The 23586-nt window shown below is 47.5% G+C and overlaps 1 protein-coding gene across 3 annotated transcripts in view; it reads right to left on the bottom strand.

The window, feature by feature from the left end:
• Nucleotides 1-23586, bottom strand: part of FGD2 (FYVE, RhoGEF and PH domain containing 2) — a 414855-nt gene that overhangs the window by 199235 nt on the left and 192034 nt on the right. Inside the window, exon 1 of one of the 3 annotated variants that reach the window (XM_069633422.1) lies at nt 9025-9160. The exons of the other annotated variants lie outside the window; for them this stretch is intronic. Within the exon in view, the coding sequence (XP_069489523.1) occupies nt 9025-9069 (45 nt within the window). The 5' untranslated portion in view covers nt 9070-9160. Of the gene's footprint in view, nt 1-9024; nt 9161-23586 lie in introns of those variants that run through there. 3 annotated transcript variants of the gene reach the window in all.

Here is a 23586-nt window from a genome sequence, read left to right as displayed (position 1 = left end):
TGGCTACATGCCGCCTCAGACCCCTCCATCAACCTTGCACTTCCCCCTGGATACTCCCTGTTCCACAAAGATAGGACCTCTAGCAAAGGTGGTGGAGCTGCGCTCATCGCCAAAGACACTATCGCCATTAGACTAATCAGCTCATCAGTAGATGACCACACAGACTGTCTAACAGTCAAATTTGCTCTATCCCCCAACGACACCATCCCTTTACACGTTATCTACCGCCCCCCTGGCCCTCTACTCGAATTCCAAGCCAACCTCCTACACCTAGTTGGAGAAAACCTGAAATATAATACCCGATCTATCATCCTAGGAGACTTTAACCCACGTCTCAATGACCCTAAAGATAAACAAAGAAAAGCCCTGAACAAAACACTCCTCTACATGGGCTTCATTCAAAGAGATACTGACCCTACCCACAGCAAAGGATGTACACTTGACTGGATAGTGGACCACAACTGTTCCGTCGTCGATATCAGCTCCAACACCCCATGCCCCTGGACAGACCATCACCTTGTACACTTCTACATCCCCATAGGAATCAAACCCCAACCTACTAAACCATTTCCCCCAGCGCTGGCCAGACACTCCAGGCTCCTCACTAAGGAAAGGCTCACCCCTCTTCTTGAAGTAGCACAAGCACTAAAACCCCCTTTCTCCTCTGACCCTGTGGAGCTAGTAGACCTGTACAAAACGACAATAAATACTGCCTTGGACATCATTGCACCCCTTCTGCCTAAAAAAGCTAAAAACAAGAACATGCAAACTCATGGTTCTCGCAAGAGCTACTAGACATCAGGACCAAAACAAAGAGTGGCCCTCTCATCGTGGAAATCCCACCCCTCTCCCACCTCGCTAGAGGCTTATAAAACTCTCGCCTCTCAGTACAAAAAAGAAATCCCCACAGCCAAATCCTCATCATATAACTCCAGAATAGACAATGCAAAATCTGAATCAAAGGAACTGTTCGCAATCTATAAAGAGCTGGCATCCCCGCCAACCAACACCCAAGAAACAGTCAAAGAGGAAGCATGGTGCAACACCATTCAAAAAGCCATGTTAACTAAATGAAACTTCCTCCAAGAAAAAATAAAAGCCCCCTGCAATGCCCTCCCCAAAACTAACTCAAACCCTACAGCAAAAAATCACAAAAATAATGACAAAAAAGATTAACAACCATTCTCCTTCCGAGAGGTGACCGAAACAGAAGTCCTAGCACTCATGAAAGGAATCAAACCCTCCTCATGTAAGGGAGACACATGCCCTGCATCCTTGATTAAAGAGTGCACAGAACCTCTAGCCCCATTCCGCACGGCTTTCATCAATGCCTCACTATCCTCTGGGGTCGTTCGACCTCCCTCAAGGAATCTTGGGTAAGCCCGCTCCTGGAAAAACTCTCACTTGACCCAGACCAACCTAACAACTACAGACCGATAACTACCGTCCCCTTCCTGCTAAAAATACTTGATAAAGCAGCATACCATACCAACAGATACAACAATACCTTGAAAACAACAACATCCTTAGCAAAAGGCAATCAGGCTTCCGGCCACGCCATGGGACTGAGACAGCCCTACTAGACTTAAAAATGCAGCTGCAGCAAACCATGGACCAAAGAAAGCTTGCACTGCTCCTGTTCCTGGACCTCTCCGCTGCTTTCGATCTCGTGGATCACAAGCTCCTCTACAAACACCTCAAAGATGCAGCACAATTCTCCCAACAAGCCACCTCCTGGATCACATCCTTCCTTGAAGGCAGACTCATGAGAGTATTCTCTGATCAGGACTGTGCATCCCCCACTCCCATCCACTACAGAGTTCCACATGGATCCTGCATGCCACCCACCCTCAACAACATCTTCACCATCCCCCTCTTTAACGACCTTGATGATCACAACACAGCATACACCAACTATGCCGATGATACTGAGGTTGTTCTCCCTCTCACTGGCTCCTATGAACAGGATGCAGCCACCCTCAACAAGATCTACGCCATCATCCAGGCCTGAATGGCGGCAAAGGGTCTCTGCCTCAATGGAGAAAAGACAGAAATACTCCTAGTAGGTCCCAAACAAGTCCTCAACAAACTGGATAGCAAGTACGCATCCTTTAACACTGACAACACGACCATTGCCACTGTATCCGCTGCCAAAACCCTAGGGGTTTACCTAGATGCCACACTCTCCATGTCATGTCAAGTAAACACGATAGCGACCTCTGCGGCACTATCTACCAAGATCATTAATGCTGTCCAACCTTATCTCTCTCCAAAAAACTGCCTAGTCATTGCAAGGGACACAGTGGGAGCTAAGCTAGACTACTGCAACGTCCTATTCCTAGGCACCTCCTCCAAAAACCTGAATAAACTTCAAACTACACAAAATAAACGCACTAAGAGCAGCCCTCAGCATTCCTAAGGGGGAGCACATATCCCAAGCAAGACGAAACGCTCACTGGCTCCCAGTAAGAGAGCGTATCCTTTTCAAATCACTCTCCATCACGCACGCATGCCTATCCCAAACGGCCTCGCCATACCTGTCAGATGTTATCCATAGAGATAGCTCCACCAGACCCAAACGGACCCAACACTGCGACCAACTCACGGCCCCAACCTACAAAAGACTGAAAGCTGGAGGATCCAGCTTTGCCGTTCTAGCCCCCAAGAACTGGAATGCGCTACCATCACCCGCTCTCAGGAAAGCACCCTCAATCTCCTCTTTCCGCAAGGCACTCAAAACGCAACTCTTCCAACAAACCCTCTTAGATGCTTAACCTAACTTGCAATCGGGCCCTATAGCATCAAAGTCACCTGATATATTCAAAATGCTACTATGCTCCTTACCTATCCATGCTGTAATGTATATAATACCTTATATGTAAATGTATCCTCTGGACAGGCTAAATATCCTATGCTGTAACCATGCTGTAATGTACATATGAATGTAAATGTAAATTGTATCCTCTGCACAAGCCAAGTATCCATGTAACAGTGCCACAATGCCTCTGGGCCGCTGGCGCTTTATAAATCCAAATAAATAAAAAATACCCTAGACACTAGCCCTAGCTCCACTGTCACGAGCTCTATAATATTGGCCTTGAATATCCCATGCCCAACTCGAATAAGAAATACTAGACTCAGCTCCAGATTAGGTAGATCATACAACCTACCTATCACCGCCACTCCTACCAACAACTATAGGGCAAGCACTATAAAGCCACCGCCCAACAACTGCAACTATGCCACCAAAACTGCATATAAGCCTATATTACCAAAAGCTTTCACCAACAACACTAGCACCACCATTAGTGTAGCATTAATCAATGCAAGATCCCTAGTCGCCCATGCAGCTGAAATTTCTGATCTGATACTTGACAGAAAATTGGATTTCCTGGCAATAACCGAGAGCTGGCTACATGCAGCTGCAGGCCCATCCCTCCTTACTGCTATACCGGACCATTACACTATTCTCAGATCAGATAGCGAATCAACTAGAGGGGTGGGGGGACTGCCTTCATCGCTAAAGCATCGCTGAACTTCAGAGCTATCTCCCATGTCCCTCATCCTGTTAACTATTGACTGTACAACTGACACTTTCTACATCACAAACCTTAACTATGCACCTAATCTATCGTCCTCTAGGTCCCTTAAGCTCATTTAAAGATGACATTAACAATATCATCTCAGCCAATACTAAACCATCATCTCAAATCCTCCTACTAGGTGATTTCAATTTAGGCTTTAATGATCCAGCCGACCATTCGGCTTTGCTCCTAGCCAATTCCTTGACTGAGCTAGGCCTTACCCAGAGAGTTCTCCTACCTACACATGACAAAGGACGAACCCTGGACTGGCTAGCAGATCTTAACTGCACAACTAATATAACAGCTATCGAACCATTTTCTTGGACGGACCACTGCTTACTAAATTTCACTTTTCTAGACTGTATTCCTCCAGTGATGACAAAGGTCATAGCTCCCCCCATTCTAACCAGAAATAAGAAAAATATCACGGTCGATAATCTCAGGCCTTTTCTTGAACCCCTGCAGGTACCATCATTACCAACTAACCCTGAGGAACTAGTAGAACCGTATAATAAAACTATTAATAATGCTCTAGATTCTATCGCACCATTAAAAATGTGCAAAAGTAAACCGACCGCTCACCTGAACACTTGGTTCACCCCCAAACTTAAAGACCTTAGGAAAGAAAAAAGGAAACATGAAGCCATATGGAAAAATAACCCATCTACCATCAATAAAGAAATCCTCTTAAAAATCGCTGCCAGCTATAAAGATGAAATTCTCGCAGCCAAACGTAACACCTACAATGAAAGCCAGTTTAAATACCAGAGAACTCTTTACCATCCTTAGAGAACTCGAATCACCCACCCCCCATACAGATCTCTCTGTCAAGGACCAAACCTGGTTTACCAAAATCCAGGAGATTATGGCCAATAAAATGACATTGCTCCAAAAGAAAATCATTAACAAAAAACTCACCTTGTCACCGCAAGACTACACCCAAAAACAAAGCCCCAACATTTCCACCTCTGCTCAACGATTTAACTTCACACCAGTATCACCCCAAGAGGTGCTAAAAATGATAGCTTCCCTCAAACCATCAAACTGCCATGGAGACTCCTGTCCAGCCGCTGTAATTAAGGACGCAGCAAGCATCCTCGCTCCCTTTATCACATCACTTGTCAATGCCTCCTTCCATACTTGTCCCGTACCAACCAACTTGAAGAACTCATGGGTGTTGCCTCCCCTAACAAAACCATCTCTTGACCCCAATTTACCCACAAACCTTAGACCTATCACCACAGTCCCATTCCTGTTGAAGATTATAGACAAAGCTGCCTACAATAAAATACAACATTTCCTGGAGTCGAAAAAACGATTAGGTCTCCGTCAATCAGGCTTCAGGCCACAACATGGCACTGAAACAGCCTTGATTGGCCTAAAAACACAAATAGGCGACCTTAAAGATGAAGGAAATCCAGCCCTTCTGCTGCCGCTGGATCTATCGGCTGCCTTTGACTTGGTTGACCACAAGATCCTATGCAATCACCTCTCCACAACGTCGCACTTCTCACCAGAAGCCACAGCATGGATCAGCTCATTTTTAAGCAGCAGGTCAATGAGAGTGTTCTCAGCATCTGCTGCTGCAACCCCCATTCCTATCACATGCGGAGTCCCACAAGGGTTGTGTGTATCACCTACCATGTACAATGCATTTACCAAACTATTTGATGACCTGGATCATATGGGTGTCACCTACACGAACTATGCTGATGACACCCAGATCCTTATCCCTTTGACAGTTGACTATGCCAAGGAACTAGCCCTGATAAACAAAATCTACCTTATCATTCAGGCATGGAAGGCCACACATGGATTCTGCCTGAATGATAAAAAACAGAACTCCTCCTCCTAGCCACTCCCATCAACATCACCAAACTAGGTGACCAATACCGATCGTTTAATATCAATGTAAACATCATTAAAGTCACCAGCGAAGTAAAAACACTTGGTTTTTATCTAGACTCCTCCCTAGGCATGAGAAAACAGGTCAGCGCTACAGCTTCGGCAAATGCTTATACTTGCAAGCTCATTCGAGCCTGTAAACCCTTCCTCACCACCAAAAGCTGCATCACTCTGGCTAGAGCCTTAATCCTATCTAAAATTAACTACTGTAACAGACTATATGTTGGGGCCAACAAATACATCACTAGGAAACTGCAGATCCTGCAGAATAACACTCTCAGGACAGCTCTGAGCATTCCTCATAGACAACACATCTCCACCATAACTGGCTGTCTATTAAAGAAACAATTAAACTAAAAACTGCATCCTTAACTTATAAATGCCTCAATAACTCAGCCCCTCAATATCTTTCTGACAAATTTGCCTTGAAACAATACGACTTACCAGATCGGCCAATTCTGGTTGCTTACAAGTTCCTAGATATAAACTCAAAAAAGCAGGAGATAACAGCTTCCCTGTCCTGGCTGCCCAACTCTGGAACTCTCTACCCGCCTTAATCTTATCTAAAATTAACTACTGTAACAGACTATATGTTGGGGCCAACAAATACATCACTAAGAAACTGCAGGTCCTGCAGAATAACGCTCTCAGGACAGCTCTGAGCATTCCTCATAGACAACACATCTCCACCAAAACTGGCTGTCTATTAAAGAAACAATTAAACTAAAAACTGCATCCTTAACTTATAAATGCCTCAATAACTCAGCCCCTCAATATCTTTCTGACAAATTTGCCTTGAAACAATATGCCCGACTTACCAGATCGGCCAATTCTGGTTGCTTACGAGTTCCTAGCTATAAACTCAAAAAAGCAGGAGATAACGGCTTCCCTGTCCTGGCTGCCCAACTCTGGAACTCTCTCCCCTCCAATTTCAGAACCAATCAATTCCTCTGCAGCTTCAGAAATAACATGAAGAACTGGCTTATTACCAATGATGATCCTCAATAGCTCACCTGCCATCCCCTTGTACATATGTTATATACTCTGCACTCTATGTGTTTATGTTATATAATCTACACTGCTTTGTTTGTGTCACTGTGTATAACTATGAAACTGTACATGTACATATGCTGGATAGTCTGGATTGACTTTAATGTCATTATGTGTAACTAAGAAACTCCATCATCTTCTACTGCGCCCAGATACCCTTGGGTGAGGTGTGCATTATAAATAAATAAAGAAACAACAAACAAACATGGTGTTCTCCAGCAGAAGTTGATCCGATATCTCTCCTCCTGATTCCGGCTTCTCCACTGTAGATCTTAAAGTTGGGGCTTCCTCTGTGGGTGACATCACCACTGGTTCCTTGTAAAAAAAGTGGCAGTTTGTTGAATGATTCATGGGTGCTAGCCTTGGTAACTTCCATATATTTATCTCTGGTGCAAGGCGCTCATGCGACTTCTTCCGGGGTATGGTAAGAGCTCCTCCTCCCAAGAGGATGACATTGGGTGCTGTTTTTTTGTAGGGTTTGTGGGCAGTATCCTCAATGTCCCAGTGGGAGTGTTCGAACAAGTCAAACTATCTAACTAAAAAATGTGTATATAGTGCACACAAGCCTAAAGGCCTCAGGGCGCTCACATGACAAATAAACACAGAACAGAAAGAAGCTGCGAGTACAACTTAAAGAAGGTGGGCCCTCGGGTCCATTAGAGATGGTAATTTAAGCATTATCAGTTCAGTTTTATATAAAAAAGGAATGCTCTAAGGCGTTTCCTGAATTGCTGAGTAGAGACACTGGCCTTGATGTCCAGGGGAAGCAAATTCCAGAGTGACGGGGCCCAAGCATTAAAGCTTGCACCACCACGTTTTTTCAGGGCAGCACATGGTTGTTCCAACAGCATCTTATTATTCAAACGTGATGTCTGGTGAGGGGTCGCTTTTTTCACTCTGGCAGAGAGGTAGCCTGGTGCTGCACTCATCAGGCATTTAAACACCATAACAGCACCATTGAAATGTATACGCTGTTCAATCGGAAGCCAATGCAGCTTCCTGCGATATTCTTTGACATGAGTTTGGCGGGCAAGACCGGAGACAGCTCGGACTGCACCATTTTGCAGTACTTGAAGTTTCCTGATATTTCCTTTTGCTGTCCCAAGGAGAGGACTGTTACAGTAATCCAACTTTGTGTTTACTATAGCCGCCACAATCATAGCCCTATTGGGCTCAGATAGGTATGGGCGGATCTGCCACAATAAGTGTACATAGTAAGAGCATGTGGATTTTAAATGTGACCCATGTTTTTGAAATGACAAATGGGAGTCAAAAAAGACGCACAGTGTCTTTACTGAATCCGACACAGGGAAAGAGTTCCCATTAATCACAAACGTTTTATATTGTGGGTCCAAGTTCTTTAATGTATCGGATGGTCAGAGGATGAGTAGCTCTGTTTTTTATCATTTAGTGCCAGGGAGTTTAGGGCCACCCATTTCTGGATGGCCCCAAAAACCCTGTTGACATTTGCTACATCCTCCTCGTAGTTCCCAGATAGCTTAAAAACTATCTGGGTATCATCTGCATAGTTGACGAATTTAATACCCAGGGATTGCAAGAGATCGCACAAACATTTAACATAAATGTTGAACAACAGGGGAGATAAACACAATCCCTGAGGGACACCGCAAGTTACGGGTATCCTCTGTAACTGAGATATTCCCTTAGCTACACATGCCATTCTGGGACCTAAGAAAGATTTAAGCCAAGATACCGCCATGGGGGAGCATCCACCTACATGTTCTAATCCGTCTGCCATGATAGACCAGATCGAACGCTGAGGATAAGTCCAGCAAAAGCAGCAGGGCAACATTTCCCTCCTCAATAATCTCTGTGATATTGGTCTTCAGGTCTAACAAAGCCGTCTCTGTTCCGTGGTTTACCAGGAAGCCTGATTGCTCCTTTGCCAAGATGTTATGTGTCTCTACAAAAGTTTGGTACTGAGAACATGCCACCACGTCAATTATTTTTAAAATAAAGGGCGCATTTGTTATTGGGCGGTAATTACCAGGAACCAGTGGGTTGAGGTTATCCTTTTTTAATAGAGGCATAGTCCACGCTTTCTTGATGACCTCCAGTCATCAAGGAAGCGTGGTCCAGTTCTTGAGCCATCTGAAAATGGTCTCCTTGTTCATCCAGTTTGCAATCCATGGTTATCTGGAGGTTTTGTTCAAATCATTCCCTCTGCGTTTTCCTCCTTTCAACTCTGCTCCTCTTCTCCTTATTGAGGGGCGCTAGAATCTCCTGATCATGAAATGGGGCGCTTTTCAGCCAGCTTCTTTCAATGTTTTGTGTAATTTGGGGGAGGTTGGGGACATCCGAGCCTACCACAAGGGGCTCGGGCAACACAGGCATCACTGCAGCCTTCACGTCTATCTGTTCCCCCCGCCAACTTAACCTGAATTTATTTTGTAGGGTATCTTTTAACATCCCCATGCACACATCTGATAGGAATGCTTCTGCGAGATTTAGGGTTGTCACCTACCAGGTCAGTGCTGAATGCGGTCTGTAGACTTCCAGAGTCGATCATCGCTCGGGTCGGCCGTCCCTCCACCTCTGCGTCGCAGGTATAAACATAGGGAGATTTCGTGGGTTGGCCTGACTCGGGGTAGTCTCCCTCCTTAGGTACATCAAAGGTTCTGACATCCATCAGTTCCGATGTATTCCTTTTAGCACATTGTCAGGCTAGATGGCCCCATTCTCTGCATTCAAGCATTGCGGTCCTCTTGATCCCATCCCTGGTTGTCGATTCAACATACTTCCCTCACTACGGGGACATGTTCTTGGTCCTTCCAATTCCGGTCGTTTGTTCATGGAGTTAGACCATCTTGGCATCAGGATGTATCAGACCGGGGTGGAGGTGAGTCCACCGGTTATTTTGCCTGGTTGAGGATAAGTGACTAACCTCCCTTGACCTGCCGTTTGATAGACGGAACCTATGTTAACCGCCTCCATTAAACTGGGCCGATGATGTTATCTCAACCAACGCTGTGTTGGTAGTGGAAGGGCCTCTACAAATTGCTCTAGAACAATCCTATCTGCCACCTGCTGGGTCGTGGTAGTGACGATTTGTAGCCATTTGTCTCCCAACTCTTTTACTCTATAGAACAGCTGCCTGGGCATTTCATCATGCTGCAATTTAGTCTCTCTGAACTTTATTCGCTATGCTTCTTCATCGTGACCTACTCTCTCCAAAACAAGCCTTTTCATGTCCACATATGTCGTATCTCCTGTGGGGTTCGCCGCTTGATATGCACTTTGCATTTCCCAGTCATCAATGGAGCAATATAGTGACACCATGTATCTGCCAGCCACTGTGCGTTCCATGCCACTCTTTCAAAATTTACAAAAAAATGTGAAGGGTCTTCCCCTGGAGTATACTTCTGCAGGACCGTAGCCGGTACCTGCGTGTGTCTCCTTAAATTTGCTGCGACAATCATTTGTGCTTGTTGTACCTGAATTGCTTGTTGAAATGCCTGTCTGTCGGCCTGTGCTTGCTGACTCTGTAGTTGCAGTGCCTGCTATAGTTGGTGCTGTCCCTCAATCAGTGTCTTGATCAACGCCTCCATGGTCTTTGTCTGAATCCCACGCTGCCACCAAATGCCACAATTTCTGCATGGTAAATAAGGACAACACTCTGTAGTGTTGATTTCTCACTCCAAACTTTTATTCCACTGGACTGATCAGCGAATAAGGAGATGGGAAATAATAATGTTATAGTTCTGCTGGGGAAAACATTACAGTTCTTACTTGACTCTCTTTGGAATAACTGGTGTCACACTTCCTCCTCTTGTGTTTTTCTGTAATGTGTCCCAAAACCTCTTCAGCCAGCGTGAATGAACAGCCCTTTTCCACTCCTCACCAGTTTCCAGAAGGTTAAACAAATAGGCCTTCCTGTTCCGTTCTAGGTCTCTTTCTGTATTCAGGGTCAAGTGTTTCACTGACGGTGTTGTTTCACACACACTTCAATCTCCTTCCACAACAACTGTAGTCAGCTTCCTGGTTGCTTTGCCCAGTCTGCGGCAGTGATTGAAGACGTAGCTTCTCAATTCCTCTGACACGCGGCTCAGAACACAAGCATGTCAATTACGCAGGAACTTCAAACAGGTAACAACAATGAAACTAAGGGTGCTTTGCGGCCATAACCTTTGGTGGCGGCGGTAAATAATGTAACTTTCAAAGTATTTTGTCAACACGGCTCCGAACACGAGCCTCGTCAATTACTCTGGGCCCCCGTGACAGCCTGGATATACAATTTTCCTCGGCATTCAGAATTATACATTTTAAACATTTGAACATCTTACTATGTTGTGCTGTCTGATGGGTTGTGTATTTTAGAAGGCTCCAGTAGTGCCAACAATGTATGTTTTGTATTTTCCTGTGATGTAATTGTTATGCGAAGTATTATGTTTGAAACTTGAAAAATCCTACATCTTTTTGGTCACAGAATGTTGGCAAGTATGTTAAGTGCTGCTTAGAGTTAAACAGCCGTGCACTTATTTTACACCATCCGTAATTTGCACCTGCTATTAGTCAGAAACAACTTGCTCTGATATTTGTGTAACTTCCACATTTCGTAAATTACACATTATTGGGGTTGAATTCACTGGGAAAATGCTCATAAGAATTTAAATCCGACTTCGATTTGTGTACTGTACACATTGTGCCTCATTACGAGGTGGGCGGAATGGGTTTAACAGTGCCGGTAATGGTGCCGGTGCCGGTAAACCCACTGCGTCCTATTACGTGGTTCCCTTGCGGGACCCGCTCAGAATGTCTGGTCAGACCAGACGTCCTTTGCGGGTTCCGCAAGGGGACCAGGGAGCTAATAACGGGCCCGTTATTAACGCGCCCGTTATTAGCTCCCTCCCCATTTCCATTGAGCCCTATGGGGGCTGAAATGGGAATGGGGATGGGTTCCTTCAATGAGGAATTACCGGGTCCTCCAAGGTTGGAATGGCCAGGTTATTCCTCATTGAAGGAACCCGGACCTGGAACCCGGAATGGAGGCAGCCATGCCCTTTTTAAGGGCATGGCTGCCTCCATACTCGTAATGAGGCCCATTGTGTCCATCCAATGAAGCAACTACTCAGTGTGCAAGTGTAAGAAAAGAAATATAAATGTTCTCATGTGCTATTCCATCCCTTTCCCTTCTGGCTCCACATTATTTCCCATTACAGCCCTACCGTCCTACACACGTTGCCAGTTTGACACATACCCCTGTGCCGTTGAGGAGTCAGCTGCAGTTGCAGATATGCGTGGGTGCTGTATGTTCCATAATGTATGCACACATATAAACTCGGCCATCGGATATTCCCATAGATTCCAACATGATGTGACCAAAAATCTGTAGGAATCTTAAAGTTTCACAAATAGCATAATGATGACATCATGGGAAATGATGTCACATCAATTTGACCCAATGAAATGTCAGGGCATGACATCACAGTAAATTATGTCACATGAACTTTGACCTTATATCGTCACAGGAAATGACCTCATGTGACATATATCCTTGAAGAGATCACAGTAAAGTTCAACAAAATAGTTGGGTACCCCCCTTGCGTAGAGTGGAAAACAGAGGCATCTGTGAGGTTACAAGGGAGACAAAGAAATACAGCCGGGGGTTATTAGCCGCCGATTATCACGAGATGGCCAGCCAGCAGGGTGCAGAAACGGGAAATACCCACAGAAAAGCTATACATCCTTCAATGTCAATAAGTGCCTGCTGTGGAGGAATTAGTGTGAAAAGTCAAGTAGGTGATAACACTTCGGTATATCCCAAGGGAAGTGATGGCCGCAAGGGCTCCCACATGGTGGGAAAGAGTGGCAGGATTGGAGTGGGCAACCCAGAAAGTTAAACTGGGCTTACAGAGTGGAAAGGAGTGTCAGGATTGGAGTGGGCAACCCAGAAAGCTGAGCTGGGATTACAGAGTGGAAAGGAGTGGCAGGATTGGAGTGGGCCCCCCAGAAAGATAAGATGGGCTTACAGGGTGGAAAGGAGTGGCAGGGTTGGAGTGGGCACTCCAGAAAGTTAAGATGTGCTTACAGGGTGGGAAGGAGTGGCAGGATTGGAGTGGGCAACCCAGAAAGCTGAGCTGGGATTACAGAGTGGAAAGGAGTGGCAGGATTGGAGTGGGCCCCCCAGAAAGGTAAGATGGCCTTACAGGGTGGAAAGGAGTGGCAAGGTTGGAGTGGGCACTCCAGAAAGTTAAGATGGGCTTACAGGGTGGGAAGGCGTGGCAGGATTGGAGTGGGCAACCAGGAGGTTAAACTGGGCTTAAAGTGTGGGAAAGAGTGGCAGGATTGTAGTGGGCCTCCCAGAAAGTTAAGATGGGCTTAAAGGCAGGAAATGGAATGCAGGCTATTTGGAGGGGTTGGCCAGAAATGTTCCTTCTAATAATTTTCCTCTAAATGTGGCCATGGAATGCTTGAATGTGCACACTTTCATGATTGCCCATTGAACAGAAACTGGTTGTGCACCACAATGAAAGATATAGAAATGCGAGCGTTTTCTCTGCTGAGAGGTGGAAAAATGCATAGCCGAAGCGCATGCGGACTGTGCTCAGATCACTTATGAACAGAAATACTGAATGTTGAGGATATAAAATTGGTTTTGGTTGTGTGGGGTGTGTTCGGAAGATCCCAAAAGTGGTGATTTTATTAATTTATATTTTTTAATCAGCGATCCGCAGTGCAGTGAAAATTGTAACTATCAAACAGAATACAACAACAGAAATAAATATGCATTTCTTCTCGAGTTCCCGCTTGTAACTTTCTCGGTTTCTCTCTCTCACATTGGTCTGTCTTGTTTTCTCCTTTCCTGTGTGAATCTCTCACACGCACCCTCTCGCCTGGACGTAGAGACAGGAAGCCGAAGGGCCAGACTGCATGGGGAAGTTCAGGAGTTCAGTCATAGACTACGCACTAGTGATCCTACTGAGGGAAGCTGAAAGACAATGCACGCTGTTGTAAGTGGAAAAAGGACAGAGCCCCTTTAAGAGGGAAACTGAAGACTAGGGGAGGGAGCGGGAGGAAGGGAAGGAGCGAGGGAAGGGAAAACGGCAGTAATGATACAGAGGAATAAAGGGAAGGTTGGAGTGCACAATGGCTCCTGTGTAATCATTTGGTATGCGTGAAGCGGCCCCATGAAGGGGGCTTACAACTGGCGACGAGGCCGATGAGGTCCCACGTCGTATGGCAGCCGACATGGAAGGGTGAGGAACACCCAGCAGGGCGGGCTGTGTGCCCAGCAGAAGCGGCCACAAGGAGCAGGCAACGCTGCCTGCGGCAGAGGAGGGTCACTGGACCCTGCAGAGCAAAGGAGGGCCACGATCTCAAGAAGCCCAGCAGGAACATGAAGAATCAGGTAACTTTGGCCCCAAAGGAGTGACGCAGCGACGAGCCCAGCAGCATGAAGAGAGGTTGCCGCCGGACCGTCTGCCCAGCAGAGGGGAACGGATGCTGAGAGCCCTACAGACGGCAGGGAAAGGTGGAGCAGACCCAAAGGTGACTGCAGAGGAGCAGCGCGCCTGGTGGAGCGACACGCAGCAGCCCTGGACGTGTCCAGCAGTATCCGAGGGCCTGCGCGCCCGCAGTGAAGTGGGGCCTGTGTGCCCAGCAACGAAGGAGGGCCTGTGAGCCCAGCGGAGGGCCCGAGTGCCCAGCAGTAACGAGGGGCCCGTGTGCCCGCAGTGACGAGGGGCCCGTGCGCCCAGCAGCAGAGGAGGAGGAGGGCCTGTGTGCCCAGCAGCCTCCCAGGGCCCATGTGCCCGCAGTGCGGAAGGGCCCGTGTGCCCAGCAGTGTCGGTGGGCCTGTGTGCCCAGCAATAACAGTGGGCCCGTGTGCCCAGCAGTGGTGGTGTGCCCATGTGCACTGCAAGAACGGAGGGCTCGCACACCCTGCAGGAAAGGTGGAACGGTGGGCAAGCCAGGAGAAGGACCCGTAAGTAAGCCCTGGCACAGAGGAGCCCAGCGGAAGAGACCAGGAAGAAGACCCGCAAGCCCTGAGGAAGAGGAGCCCAAGAGGAGGGCCCGCGTACCTAAAGGAAAGGAACCCGGGAGAAAGACTCTGCGAGCCCTGCATCGAAGACATCCGGCACCGGCTGAAGGGCCCGTATGCCCGACAAGAGACGCAGACACTGCGGCGACAGAGCTGCAGATTCAGGAGCCTGCAGGACGCCGTTTGAAGAGGGAGAGGACGGACCACCGCGGACGCATCCACCTACAAGTAAGGAGTACCAACAGAGGTGGGAGAAAGGGAGAGTAACTGGGGACAAGGACCCAATACCCTGTACCTCCCATTTGCGTGACAACAATAACATTAAAGGCACGCAGACACAAAAGATAAGACCCCGTGTCTCCCAGAACGTGACATTCAATATTTTTTTTTTTATAAAACAGAAGAGGAAAACAGAACTAAACTAACCAACGCACCACCACGGGCACCCAACACAGGTCACAAGACCCTGTGTCTCCCATTCGGTGACATTTCGTTAATACAAAAGAACTGTAAAGAGCTGGTCAATACTATATACGACCTTAGCCATCCAAGGAGTATATATGCACCTACGCACAGTGCATCGCACGCCACAGTGCCTGAGCCCACGTCAGACACCCAGTGCAGGAACTGTGATTTTCCAGTGACAAACACCACCACGAATAGGGCCACCTCGCCAGCCCCAAAACTGGCAGCCAAGTAAGACACCCACGGGAAACGGCTAAAAGCCATCTGAATAGGCCCGGGAAGCCACCCAAACCCAATACGAAGGTTAGGAAACCGAAGCCCACACAGGCCCACAACAAGGACTACACACATGATGTCAGTGTGTCACAGGTCAAACACCAACACAAGGACATGTACAGGAAATAAAAAGAAGACAGACCTGGAAAGCTGCCCAAACATATGCGTACCAGCAGCAGAGAAGACCCGTACCAGACAGGACCAGCAACAGCGAAAGTAAACGCAGCACCACCCATACAAACCAAAGGACCAAAACACAGCGATCTGCCGCCAAAGACCACACACACGTGCACAGTGACTCCATACTCAAACTAAACACCGGCCACCATGACTGACCAAGCGCAAGCAGATGCCGACGCAAGTGCGCAAGCCCTAGCAGACTAGGGCCCCACATCATATGCCGCCGTCATGAGAGGACCCAACCCATTCGCCTTCATCCCGCACCACGACCAAGGAACAAGATGGGAGGAATGGGTCGAAGAATTTGAGGACTTTATAGGTGCAATTGGGAACCAAGACCCGCCAAACAAACTCAGCATATTTAGGAACTTGGTAGGAAAAGAGGTAAAGGACATCATCAAGACAATCCCAGCTACAGACAAAACCATGTACCAACGTCTCCTCGATGCAGTCAACGACAAACTCATAGTAGGATCCAACAAAGACTACGAACGCCTTGCATTCAACTAACACAGGCAGCGTCCACACAAATCAATGGGAGAGTTCATCATACGTCTCCAGCAGAAGATAGGAGACTGCGACTTCGCCAACTTCAATGATGAAGAAGCCATAAGACTAAGGATCATAGAAGGGTGAACCTCGTCAACATTCAGAAAACACCTTCTCAAGAAGCCCCTATCCCTAGCGAAAATACTCAATCTGGACAAAACATACGAGAGAGTTGACGCACAGGCAGCCGCCATTGAGAGGAAAATTGAACGCAACGCCATCGCAGCCCTCACAGAAGGGCAACTGCAATGCACTAAGCCCACTCGACCCTGGAAAAAGAGTAAACGTAGAATACACCGGCAACAAAGTCCGAGCAAAGAGCAATGCCATGGGCGAGGGTGGAAACACACACACAGACAACCATACTCAGCCTCTGGATGAACATGCTGGTGCTGTGGCCAGGAAGGTCACCTTCAGGGAATGTGCAGAACAGGACCACCCACAAGCTCTGCATGCCAACCCACACTATCAACCCAGGGTAGACACCTGAGTCCACCAATGGCACGGTTAGACATTAGGAAAGACATCAAGGTCACGAACATCAGCCCACCTAGACGTCACAGGCATGCACACCCCCTCTACCCTGAGTTAACCCACCAAAAAGGGGACGGACCGGCACTTGGCACACGAGCATCACCCGTTCTCGAGAGGCCTATGAGTTTCGCAACCACCCAGTACCCTTCGAGATATCGTACGGGGGGGGAAGTGGAAGCCACAGGAAACGTCAGTTCAAGGCAACTGTACCAGACAAGGGCGGAAGAATATTACCTAGACAAACCCAAGACCATGCCGTCCAATGGAGGACAGCGAAAGACAGAGTAGCCTCAAGTATAGTCACGACGCGACCCAACCCAAGGAGACCTCAGAGTGCCGGACAACATCTGCATGATACTGAGTCCCGCCATAGGGCACAGCCGTCTCAGCCACCGGACAGCACTACAGCATGCACTCATCAGCGTCCACTATAACTATAGGTCATTCAAAGTAACCCACAAGAAGGACCACGTGCCCGAGCAAGATGCGGGAGAAGCAAGCAAAGCCAAAGGACAGACGAACTGCGCAGACCCCATCATAGCGACGAGGGACAAAGAACAAGTGACAACTACGACAGGGAACTATGGCAAAATGACGTCAAAGGACTCCCTCCTCCACGAGCTATACTTTGAAGAGCATGAACCAACAAAAGGGGAAGAGATCGAGAGGGAGGAAAAGGAGAGAGCAGAGACTTATGAAACACCGCAACGAGAGAATGCAGAGGAGACCCACGAGCAACCAAGCAGGCCCCATCGAGCCACAAAGAGACCCCGACATCTCATCAAGCAAATGTAACCCGGGAAGTCTCATGTTAAGCAAGGGGAAGGTGTTGTAAGTGGAAAAAGGACAGAGCCCCTTTTAGAGGGAAACTGAAGACTAGGGGAGGGAGCGGGAAGCGGGAGGAAGGGGAGGAGCAAGGGAAGGGAAAATGGCAGTAATGATACAGAGGAATAAAGGGAAGGTTGGAGTGCACAATGGCTCCTGTGTAATCATTTGGTATGCGTGAAGCGGCCCGATGAAGGGGGCTAACACACTCTTTCTTGCTTGGGCCAAATACCAATGAAATTAAACATATCCGTGCATTTATTCAATCAACTGTTATCTGGTTGCTTTCGGGGTTGTAAAAGATGCAAGTATATAAAACTGCCCTAAAAAGCTGCCAGTAACCGGGAGAGGATAGAACAGGGACAAGGTAATAAGAGATGGAGCGAGAGAAACCCTTTAAAGAGAGAGAGAAACACACTCTGGAAGCAACCCTATTTCCTTATGTGAGTGTTTTTAAAAAGTTAACAAGTACTGGACTGTGCGAAGTTGTGGGATTTTGCCTCCGCTTTGTGAAGTGTACAGGACCCTGCCCCAATGTCGTTAAACAAACACTTACAAAGTAATTTACCATACCTGGTGCGCATAGATTGAAGAGAAGCTCAGAAGAATTATTTTGTGAGACTCACAGATCACTCTGAGCTTAGAGCTCTCTGTCACAGCACGATGTGAGGCAGGCACTGGCAGCTCAGAGATGCACGGGATGCTGGCAGGTGATGTAACACTGTTGCTCTGACACTGCCTGGACCTCACTTAGGGTGGGCAGGGAGACTGTCTGTTTCATGACAGGCAGCGCATCAATTAAAATGTATGGCCCATTAACATGACTACCTTGGAGGATGCTGCTCTGGGCCTCAGGCAGCCAGGCCTATAAATCAGTAGGTTTTGACATGAATATCAGTAGGTGGTAGGACTGCTTAAAAAGCAGTAGCCTACCGCCTGAATCGGTAGGGTTGGCAAGTATGTATTCCTTGGCTTGTGAACCGTCTATAACTTTCTGTGTGAATTTTGCCTAAATTACACGTTGGCAATGTATGAGATTTTTCAAGCGTAATGCATCTTGGAAAGAAGTCGTGTAGTTGCCCCATAGTTAAATTACACATTGTGGCCCCTGTCCATTTGTATACTGGGAAACAGCCCTATAGAAGGCACTATTATGGTGGCGCCTCACAGTTTGTACCCCGTAGTTTATCAATAGCAGATATTTCCAAGGTTAACACCCTGGCATCAGTTCAGTGTTCGCCTTCCTCTGTTGTTTTTTCCGTTTTTAGTTGTGCGTGTGGTGCGTCCACTTTCCACACCTGCTGGGTGCTTTGTGTTTTGGTGAGCTCTCTCTTTTGAAAGCCTAGTTGTTTATTCCTGGAACTTTCTTCGTTTTGTAGAACGGGTCTGGCCTACGCATACAAAAAGGACGCACAGCCAGAAAGGATTCCAATAAAACCTTTCTTTATTAACGTGGCGAAACCCACGGGGTGGCTCCTGTTGCCGGTTTAATGATGTCATCAGCGAGTAGTTGGTGCAGCTCTCTGGAAACTGCTTCTTGTAGGTGAAAACAGACTCTCCTAGGGTGTTGCGGGAAAACCTCTTTTGGAAGTGTTGGGGTTGTGATGGCCGGAATGGCATTCTGGTGGGCACTTGGGGTCTTGTGTTGGGGAATGGTCGGCCTTCTCTGCAGATGGACTGGAAATGTCCCTCTCTCCTGCAGTTTGCACATCTTTGTGATAGTGCCGGGCAGGATCCGGATGTTGGAACGCCATGCCACAGCAGTAGCACTGTCTCTCTAGTCTGGGTACTTGTTGATTTGGTTGTCTGTATGGATATGCGCCCCTGTCTCCTTGCCGTTGGGCTGGTTGCTGCATGGCTGCTATGGGTTCAGTGGCGGTGTGCTTTGGTGTGGCCGTGCCTGCCATCGACGCGGCTTGGGCGTCCACCCTTTTGAAGATCCTCGCTAGCTCGCTCACTTCTGGGATTGTAAGAGGTTTCTTCAGCAGTTGCTTCTTAAGTGTGGGCGATAAGCAGCCTTCAATGATGCGCAGACGTATGGCTTTGTCTAACGAGAAAGTATCAAATTGGCAGTGAGCCCCTTTTACACTCAGGCGGGTTATATACTCATCCATGGTCTCCTGTGGCTTCTGGGTGCACTGGTTGAAGAGATACCTCTCATAGTCTCTATTAGGTTCAATGATGAATAGTCTATCAAGGGCCGTGGTTAGAGAGGCAAAGTCGGGCTGATCTGCCGTTGGGATTGTTTTGACAATTGGCTTCACCTCCCCCCACACCAGGTTGAGGAAGACTTCTCGTAAATGAGGTGAGTCGCCATCCCCTGACAAAATGGTAGAAGTCTTCCGCCTGGTGGATCACAGGGGTCCAGGGCCTGTCGGTGGGCTCAGGGTCACGTAGAGTTCCAGCTGCGTGCCAGTGTTTACGGGCCTCTGAGGAGATGTAGGGTTCATGTGGGCTGGGCCACATGCAGGGTAGAGAAGTCTGTGTGGCTCAGCAGGGTGCGAGCGGTAGAGAAATGCCTCCCAGGCATATGCGGTGTGTTCAGGGAATGGAGGCTGGGGCCGTGTCAAACAGAAACACGTGGGTAGCCGTCCGTATGGTACGACTGCTCCTCGCGGTGTGTCCCAGCTCTAGCAGGCACTGCAGGCCTGCGGGAAGGTAGATGGAGAGTCTCTGCTGTCAATGAAGGCAACCTCCTGCGTTGCGCTGTTGGTGGGCAGTGTGCAGTCACTCTGGGAGGTGAGCAGGAGATGCATCTGGCCCTGCCGGTCGGGCGTTTTAGTGCCTGTGCCTCTTCCCGAGGCGGGAGCGTGGCAGGAGGCGCCGGCCCTTGGTAACGTCATTGCCTGCGCCTCTACGCGAGGCGGGTGTGGAGCGGGACTCGCTGGTACGCAGCGGTGTGGCGGGTAAGGAGGATTGGCACGGTGGGATCAACGACCGCAGCAGGAAGAGGATTCCGGCTGGCGGAAGACAGCCTTCGTCGCCAGATGTAGACCGGGTCTGGCCTACGCATACAAAAAGGACACACAGTCGGAAAGGATCCTAATACAACCTTTCTTTATTAACGTATAACATGAACTGGCTCTACAGCGCTTACGCACCTCCCTTTCCCTTTCGTCACTGAACTCCACCCCAGACTTGGCAAGCATATTTCTTAAAGGTGCAACGGCTGGCAACATGTTTCACTTCCGGGTCGGTTTTGAGTTGTCAAAAACTGGACACATACCTGCTTGTTTCCGCTTTCACCAGGAACATGCTGCCACGCTTTTGCAGCCAGATATAGTGATATTTGGTAGACACTGTAATTACAAGAGACATATCACGCTCGTGTTACGCTTCCCCATTCTGAGGCTAAAGTGGAGCGTTAAATGACATATCAAGCCCGTGGGAGTGAGCTGGACCCATAAAGTCACTCTTGTCAATCCAGTGAGAGCATGATTGGTAACTGCAAACCAGGCAGCTGTGCACGCTCTACGTGCTGCAAGCTGACTGGCTGGTAGCTGGTCACTAACTACCAGGGACAGGACAACCATAGAGATTATGAAAGGGTCCTCAACGCTAAATCTCCTGTCCTTGAAGAAAATCTCCAGGTGACATGCATTTCGGATGAAGTCACACCAACAAGAGTGTGATAACACGTAGCCTTTTTTGAATCTGACTTCAGAAATTATTGGGTCAATAACCCCGATTTCCACTGACTCAGAGGCCACCAGGCAGGTTAGAAAAACAATCTGACAGCATGCAAATGAGCAAATAAATACATTTTCCCTCCCTTTTTTATAAACAAACCAAATGCATGCTCCATCACACAGCTTGGACCGCCTTAACAAAATAAACCCACTTTTCCTTGCACAAATAATGGGGTTTTAACCCAAATTCAAAGGTCTCCTGATTTCAACGAATCAAAAAATAGTGAATGAAATAATACCGAAAAAAAAAATCTTTTTTTTTTATTTGGGGCCCGCCCCCAGAAAACCCTGTTTCCCCACGCTTTTAACCCCACCTGAACCACCCCCCACACTTTATAATCCCTTACCCCCAACACCCATATATTTTTTTTTCGTTTTTTTTCAGTATTATTGCATTCGTTTTTTTCTTTTTTATAATCACTGCATACCCCTCGGGGAATGCCCTCCGCCTGGCAGAATATTGCCTGTCCCTGTATTGTGAATGGCTTTTTCACAGATTTGCCACACACGTGGAACCGAGGTGTACGCTCAGACCTTACTCATTTGTTGGGTATCTTTGCTCACCTCTAGTGCTTCTGCCCCCTTTGTACCGTAAACGTGTAATCTCCGTTCTCGGGGTTCCCTCTCCTCTGTGTATAGATCACCTGTACTGGAAGTAGGACCATCAGTCATGTGACGATGCCCAAAGGCCGTGGCTGAAGAAAGTGTGCAGGAGGAGAGTCCCAAATGACATGGGGTGCCCATTCGCACAGCAGGACTGCTGAGAGACACGAGTTCAGGTCTAGAGAGTACACGCGTCATTGTTGTGACACAGTGGGAATGATGCATTGGTGCCACGCAGTAGGAATGATGCGTTGGTGTGACGTAGGAATGAAGCATTGGTGTGATGCAGTGAGACTGATGCATTGGTGTGATGCAGTGGGAATGATGCATTTATGTGACACAGTGAAACGGATGCATGATGCAGTGGAAATTATGTATTGGTGGACGCAGGGGTTTGATACATTGATGTGACACAGTGGGAATGATGCATTGGTGTGGCACAGTGGAAATGATGCATGCCACAGTGTAAAAGATGCATTGGTGTGACACAGTGGGAATGATACACTGATGCAACACTGTGGGAATTATGCACTGGTATGATGCAGTGGGAATGGTGCATTGATGTGACACCGTGGAAATGATGAATGATGCAGTGGGATTGGTGCATTGGTGTGATACAGTGGGAATGATACATTGGTGTGACACAGTGGGAGTAATGCATTAGTGTGATGCAGTGGGAATCATACATTGGTGTGACGTGGTGGGAATGATGCATTGATGTGATGCAGTAGAAATGATGCATCACACAATGCAAATGATGCATTTATGTGATGCAGTGGGATTGATGCAGTGGAATTGAAGCATGATGCAGGGGAAATGATACATTGATATGATGCAGTGGGAATGATGCATGTATGTGACACAGTGGAATTGATGCATGACACAGTAGGAATCATGCATTGGTGTGATGCAATGGGAATGATACATGATGGGACTTAGTTGGAATGATTCATTTATTTGATGTAGTGAAAATGATGCAAGATGCAGTGGAAATGATGCATTGGTGTGATGCAGTGGGAATGATGCATTGGTGTGACACAGTGTGAATTATGCATTTATGTGACACAGTGGAATTGATGCATTGGTGTGATTCAGTGGGAATGATACATTGATGTGATCCAGCGGGAATTATGCATTTATGTGACATAGTGTAAATGATGCATCACGCAGTGCAAATGATGCATTTATGTGATGCAGTGTAATTGATGCGTGATGCAGTGGAAATTATGAATTGGTGTGAAGCAGTAGGAAAGAAACATTGATGTGATACAGTGAGAATGATGCATGTCTGTGACACAGTGAAATCAATGCATGATGCAGCGGGAATGATGCATTGGTGTGACGCAGTGGAAATGGTGCATGATGCATTGAAAAGTATGCATTGGTGTGAACCAGTGAGAATGATATATTGGTGTGATGCAGTGGGAATGATGCATTGGTGTGACGCAGTGGGAATGATGCATTGATGTGATGCAGTGGAAATTATGCATGGCTAAGTGGGAATGATACAAAAATAAAGAAGGATGAGGCACTCCCGGTCCTGGTCATTTAAACCTGTTGCAAAAATTAAATAAATAGCTGGGTCAAATCCCAAAATGGACAAGTATTCACAGGGTTAGATCCCTTCTGCTGCAAAACAGGTACTCAGTGTTCACAGGGTTAGATCCCATCAGCTGCAGTTCTGTGGTCTGTAGTCGTTCTCCTCCAAGCGCTTTCTTGTCTCAAATAATCATCAGGGAGGCTGGTTTTTCTATAGCAGGTGTAACTAATTAGACTCTAAGGATTGTGGTAGCTGTAGTGAAAGTTTTATTTCTGTTCAGGTGACCAGCAACCGACACCCCTCCAACAGCACAAGTCCTTCCCAAATTTGGGGGAGGGGAGAGAACCATCTTTATGATTCTCCAAAGTGGGGCACAGTCACCCC

The sequence above is a fragment of the Ambystoma mexicanum genome, chromosome 13 (assembly GCF_040938575.1).
Source record: "Ambystoma mexicanum isolate Mex_15411 chromosome 13, UKY_AmexF1_1, whole genome shotgun sequence".
Lineage (NCBI taxonomy): Eukaryota > Metazoa > Chordata > Amphibia > Caudata > Ambystomatidae > Ambystoma > Ambystoma mexicanum.
Note: the sequence above shows the minus strand (reverse complement) of the source record. Positions and strands in the feature narration are given on the sequence as shown.